At 54.5% G+C, this 6,533-nt stretch overlaps 1 protein-coding gene across 1 annotated transcript in view; it reads right to left on the minus strand.

Moving 5' to 3' along the window:
• Window positions 1-1,689: 1,689 nt before the first annotated feature.
• The window catches only part of LOC114038822 (RNA-binding protein 4B-like), a 6,482-nt gene continuing 1,638 nt past the window's right edge, over window positions 1,690-6,533 (minus strand). Inside the window, 3 exon segments of the mRNA XM_027856295.1 lie at window positions 1,690-2,087; window positions 3,748-4,096; window positions 4,098-4,408. Of these exon segments, the coding sequence (XP_027712096.1) occupies window positions 2,068-2,087; window positions 3,748-4,096; window positions 4,098-4,408 (680 nt within the window). The 3' untranslated portion in view covers window positions 1,690-2,067.

Raw genomic sequence — 6,533 nt, forward strand, 5'->3', positions numbered from 1 at the left:
GGTAAGACACTACCTTTAGGTTCAAGTGTGACATGCCCTCCTCCAATCAAGATTGTGCCGTTCTGCCCTGCCCCATTTGCTTGTGCTATGCTCTACCCTGGCAGCATCACTGCCCCGGCCCTCTGCCACCGCAGAGTGGAGAAGCCTCTGGTCAGGATCAGAACGCCCCTCCCCCCCCCAGAACAACCAGGGGGGCCAGAAAAGGGCCTCCTCCTCCTCCTCCTCCTCCAGGGGAACAAAAGAGGTGCTTCAGACCCAGACACACTGCTCACTCACTGAGAAGAGCACTAGTGATGCCCTCCTGCCCCTACACTGCCTGAAGAAAGAGGTGCCTTCCCCTTCCCTTGGACTAGATGCTAATTCATCCCCTCCTTGTCCCCGGACAGGCTCGAGGCTCTTACCGGGATTTAGAGCAGTAAGGATATACCTGTAAAGATGCCCCTCCCCACGGGTGCAGACTGACCCCCTCGCTGCGGCCTGCAGGCTCAGTGCTGGTTGGCAGCAGCACCCTGAGGCAGTGCCTTCCTTGCCCACTTCACACACGCAGTGGATGACTTAGGATTTCCTAACTCTGGCGCCAGCCTTCCACCCATTCTGCCACACTGACTCTCAAACTACGATCCAGAAGAATTAAGTTCAGCCACCTCATTCCAGCAAATTTCCCTAGCCTTCCGACAGCCTGGGGTTAAAGGCCACTTAAACTCAGTATTACCAAGCATTCCACTTACTCTCATTGAGTATCTCTCAAGAAGCACCTTTTGGGGGTAGGTAACAAGGAGAGTCACGCTTCCCTCGGTTCTAGAAAACTCCCAAGATGGCTAAGTTGGGTCCCGGCCAAATATCCAACTATGCGACTTCTAGCCTCTGACACAATTTTAGTCAATGTTTCTTTAAAAACAAAGCAGAATGCAAAAACCAGCCCTGTCTACATCACATCACCTTGCTCCCCGACATCCACCACCCGGTCTTCTACCCTCCGCACCTACCCCTAGAACACCGAGCCAGGCATCGAGGAGCCCGAGGACTCGTCTCCCCCCAGAGCCAGCGGCCATGACGAGTCTGTCGGCAGTGGCACCGTCAGCGGCAGCCACGAAGAGATCTCTGCGCAGAATACGGACAGAGCCTGGGGCTCTGCTTTAGCACAGCTCAGAGTCTGCTGGCCCTTCAGCCTCCTGTAGCAAGGCCCAGGCTGCTCACGACGCCCGTTCTTTGTCTGGAACCAAAGATACTTTTACGATGAAGCGGTCTGACGGAATGTCTAAGCAAAGGCCTCGGAGGCCTCAGACCCCAACACGGGAGGACCAGCCTCCACATCAGGGACACCTTGAGACTGCCCATAAACTAAAAGGCCTACATTCAGCATTTCCTCAATCTGGGAATGTTACTTTTCATGCCTGCCAATATTCAAAGGAAAGAGCCAGGCCAGTTAATCAGCAAGTGGGTCACGGAGTCAAGCCTGCAGCCAAACAACGCACAAACCAGCTTTCCAGCATCTAAGGAAGACGTCCTTTCTCTGCTTTGCCTCCCCTCTCACACTCAACAAGGGCAGCTGAGCGGCTAGAAATGATTCAAAATTAACTGTCTCCCACTTCCCCTCCAGGGACAGATAAAAGACCCAGGAGCTCACCCCCAGATAAGGACTCTCGCAAAACAGACACACCCTAAATTGAAAAACATTTATTTCACTGGAAAAAAAAAAAGTGACCAACTCTACATGTCTACCCATCGCAAGCCACCAGGGGCAAAACGGAAAAGAGCCAGAGTCCCCCCCCTGCAACTGTGGTGATCCCCCAACTCCACACCCAGTGAAAGCAGATGAGTGGGGAGACAGCATAAGCCCTGCCCCACAGTTTCTGGCCATAGCCAAGGCTACCGGGAGAACAGAACAGGCGTGGGAAGGCAGTGAAGAACAAGGGGGCGGCAGGGTAGGCAGAGGACAGTCTCAACTCAGCAAGGTTAAATTAAGGTCCGTGGTTCCTGAGGGACCCAACGCACAAAGCCGTGAAACATCCCGAAGATGGGGGACCACGAAGGGTGAATTCTCATGCACAACCGCAGCCCGGGGCTTCAGCCCCAACACATCCCACCTGAAAGAAAGCACAATACAGGGGCTTACAGTAAAGAAAAGCTCAACGTGGCCATGAAAATCCATCTCCTCCCTTCCCTCCTGGGACGGCCTTCAAAGCCTTGCCCACTCTCAATGAACTGTCAGGTCACCTTCACCCTCCCCCAAAATGAAAAGCCTGAAAACCAGAAAGTCACAGGAAGCTCAGAAAATCCTGTCCCTTGCTCTCTGGCCCCCAGTGGAACGGGGAAGGGGAGCCACTGACAGGCAACCGCGTCTGACGCCGCCTCATCACAAGAAACCGTGTGTCCCCCAGGACAGCCACTAAGGGAGAGAGCAAGCAGCTATCAGGTCTCCAGGGAATAACAGGCTGGGAGGGCTTCTCAATTAACAGCAGCTTTAGGAATTAAAGACAAGCACCAAGACTCCTGAGTAGCCAATGTTTCCAGGGAAGAGCCTCAGCAGTCAAGGCGGTGTAGATCTGGGGAGAGGGTGCTGGTGGAGGAGTTCAGGGCCTTGGGTGTGATTCAGCTGAGACCTTGTGCGCACACACCATCTCCTTCCCCACTACGGCCTGAGAAACAGGCTGAAGATTCCCCACCCCCCCTCCCTCCCTCCCATCAGAGTGTCCAGGAAAGAGGACACCTCCAGAAAGTGTACTGAGTCACCTGCTACAAAGGGAACTAATGAGGACCTTCCCATGAGTCAGGGCTCCCAAAGTGTGCAGAGACAGGAGGGGGCCAGAGGGGCTGCAGGGCCCAAAGAGCAGAGTGGAAGAAAAAGGCAAGAGCCCTGAAAGCATCTTTGGGGGCCAGAAGCTACAATTCCTGAGTTTCTCCAATTACAGAAAATTAAAACTAAAAGGTATCCAGACTACAATTTTAAATGAATGAAGCCATATAAGACTTTGAAGAAGATGAGGGAATATCACAAGTGCGCAGAGAATAACAAGATAATGATAAAACTGAACAAAGTAAGACAAGACAGGATTCTGAACACAGGGTGTCCCAAAAGTCTGAGTGCTACTGTCAATGATTAAAGCCTAAACCTGCCCCCAAGACTTTGGGAATACCCAGTGCAGGACCCCAAGATCTCACACTGGGGGGAGGACAGTGTACTTGGGGGAAGAGGCTGAGCTTGTGAAAGGAAGGCTTCACCCTGCAGCCTAACCGGCAAACTCTGCTCACTACAACATTTTTTTTAACTGACGTGTTCCCAAACAGAAGGGACCCTTGCTACGCTCTCCCGTCTGATCTTGCCCTGTGGGAAACCTTGCCTGGAGCCCACAGGGATGCCACCCATAGGGGATCGCTCTCAGCGGGTCACCTGAAAGGGCATGATTTCAAGTCAGTCTCTAACTACAGCGATAGTGACAAAGCAGGTTCACCGAAAGATCAAGAAGAGGACGCCAGCCAACGGGCGGCCGAGCCATCAGGAGAGGCCCTTTGAGCCAGGAGGCTCAGGCGCACTGTCCCGCCACGCCGACAGCAGCAGGGCCTAGGAAATCTGCCACGAGGGCCAGGGACTTGAGACAGCACCAAGGAATAGGCAACGGCCAGCTAGACTTCATCCCCGCCCTCCTCCCACACCACCCCCATAATCCCATTCCTGGGAATGGCAACCTGGGCCCTGGGGCTGCCAGAGGTAACCAAACCCCAACAGGGGAACTGCCCCACTCTCACCTCGAGCTTTAAAAGGCCGAGTACCGCGCCCGGTCCGCAAACTGCTCCCGCTCATACCGCGCCACATCGTACAGAGAATTCCGCACAGCTGCCGAGGCCTGGGACAGGTCATTCTCATGCCCATAACCGTAGCCCTCTCCGACAGCGGGGACCGCAGGGGCACGGCGCAAGGGGCTCCGGTCCCGTCCGTAATAGGAGGAAGCGGCTGCAGTGACAGCAGCCGCGGCAGCTCCCGAGGCTGGCAACAGGTGTCTATCGTAGGGGTCGACGGAGGTGGAGGTGAGGTGACCGGCCACGGCCGGGTTCTGGACTTGAGGGAGCTGGGACAGGGTCTGCTCCGCATAGTTGTACGCGGAGGCCGCCGCCGCTGCCGCCACCGCCTCATAAGACCGGACGCGACATCGCTTGTAGTAAGCGTCGAGCGCTCCGTACGCATTGCTGTAATACACTGACTCCCCGTAGCCCATGGCGTAGGGCGCGCGGATGGCTCCGTACTGCTCATTATACTGCTCGGTCAAGTCTGCCACGCGGCCCGTCCGATCCACTGGACACTCTTTGGACCAGTGGCCCTCTTTCCCGCACCGATAGCAGCCGCTCTGGTCTCCCATCCCGGGGGCGGTCCGGAGCCGGCTGGTGGACAGCTGCACGTGCATCCGTTTGCCTTGAAGAGACAGACGCGAGAGAAGGGTTGCCGTAAGTCAATCACAGCCCTGGTCCGGCCCCAGACTCCTCCACCACAGCAAGAGCTCCTGGAAGCCATCTCCGAAGCAGGCCAAGCTCAGCATCAGAAAGACACTTAACCGTCTACGGCACCGCACAAGTAACTCACTTGAGAGGCCTGGTCTCTCTCCAGCATCGGGGTTTCTGGCTAAGAAGGCTCTCCACTAGACTGGTTAACCAGCCATTATCAAGGAAAGGAAAACCAATCTTGTCCTAAGAAAGAATCGTCAAGTCCTTGGTGAGTGATCAGCCTGTCACTGCACCCCCTCTGCAAGTCAGCCGTCAGCACCCGGCCCCCCAAAGGAGTGGCTGCCTTCACTTAACACCGGCCCAGCGTCCCCCGCACCAGCGACATCCAGCTGAGCGGCCAACGCCCCTACCCTCCGCGGCCGGGGAGGAAAGCCGGCCGTCCTGCCAGAACACACCCACACCGGAGCGGAGCCTTTTCAAAGACCGGGGCTGAGCACGAGAGGCCACACAGACAGAAGCCCCGGGTGCCAAGCCCCTCCGTGACGCTCAGCAGTCGGGAGCCGTGGCCAATCAGCGCTCCTGACGGCAGCCCCACCTCACAGAACTGTCAAGCTTCAAATGCCACTGAGAAGCGAGTGACCGTCAGAGATGCTTTTCTAGGGAAGACACGCAGGAGCCAGAAGGCTTTTTCAGTCCAGAGCCTGGGGCTGTGACAGACTATCCTTTGTGAAAGGCTCCAGCTGGAGGCTTTTGTCCATCACCTCAATGGGCTGGAAGCAGTCTGCTGGTGTCAAGGGGCAGACCACTAGATTTTAGCAACCACCAGTTTGGAGCTGTGCCAAAGGCAGAAAGAGAACTAGGCCCTTCAGGAAACCAGGATTCCCCAAAGGAAAAAAAACCATCAAGTAACAGAAAAGGGGAGTGGAGATGGAGATGGGGTGAGGGGAGATGCGACAAGAACAGGAGAACAAGTAGAGGTAAAGTACTGATCAGCAAACAATCACCTCAGGGGAGACCTGGTAACAACGATCTCTGCTTCTCTGAAACTCAGGGACCCGAGAGCCTAAATAAAGACCATGTGTGGAGAAATTATAAAAGCTTAAGAAAGAAATATTGTAACTTGGAAATGGAAAAGGAAAATGCTTCTAAAAGCCAGTGCAGACCAGGGTCTAATCATAAAGCAAGAAGAAATACGGAACTTTTTACCATCAGAGGAAGAAAGCAGGTGTTCTGGAGCAGGGAAGACCCAGAACCGGCTCCTCTGGAAGTGCAGGGCCTCCCTTAGACGCTCTCTACTACACAAAAGTCCAAGGGGATCCAAGGTCAGCAAGGCTTCCTATTCACCAGCAACCACACAAGCAGGCACGTGATCATCAAACCTCAACACTCAGCTGCTGGGAGGGCTCCTAAAGCTGGTTCCTAAGGGGACATTCAATGAGAAACTAACTCACCAAGAGACTTCAGGCTACGGTTGTGGAAATAAGGGGTCTTCTCTGACAAAATGAATACAAATCTGAGGTAAAGAGCAGATTACGGCATGTGCGGGGGGGAGAAGGGACAGAGGCAGCAACAGGCTGAAGAATTAGCTGTGTACAGGGGCTCCCTTGAGGGCCAGCCAGTCTTTGGCACCTTGGCCGGGGCTGCTGTGGGCACAAACAGCACAAAAGCCAGCCGGAGCCAGAAGAGCACACAGCGGCTCTGCCTTTCCCTTCATTGTAGCCACCCCAAAGTCAGGCTATTTCAAGGCATAAAGGAGTTGGGGCAAGTTTTTAAAAATAAAATATCCTGAACCCAGGGTTTAGCAGGGTCTCAAGTGACAAAAAAAGCTAACTTCTCATTTTAAAAGGCAAAGCTGAATCTGAAAGAGATAAAAAAGGCAATGATATAAGACTATGGCTTCCAAAACACTGAGAAACTTGGGAAATAGGAACCACCTTTAACAAACACTTGGAAAGCATTTAGCAACCACTGGAGCCTCCACTAGAACCCTTCTAGGGACAGGAGAGGAGAAACAGGGACTATGCAACTGACTGCTGAGCATGACAGGAACCAGGAGAAAGGGGGCGGGGGGGGGGGGGGGGGGGGGGGGGGGGGGG

This window comes from Vombatus ursinus, unplaced genomic scaffold, assembly GCF_900497805.2.
Source record: "Vombatus ursinus unplaced genomic scaffold, bare-nosed wombat genome assembly UNPS02011369.1, whole genome shotgun sequence".
Classification (NCBI taxonomy): domain Eukaryota; kingdom Metazoa; phylum Chordata; class Mammalia; order Diprotodontia; family Vombatidae; genus Vombatus; species Vombatus ursinus.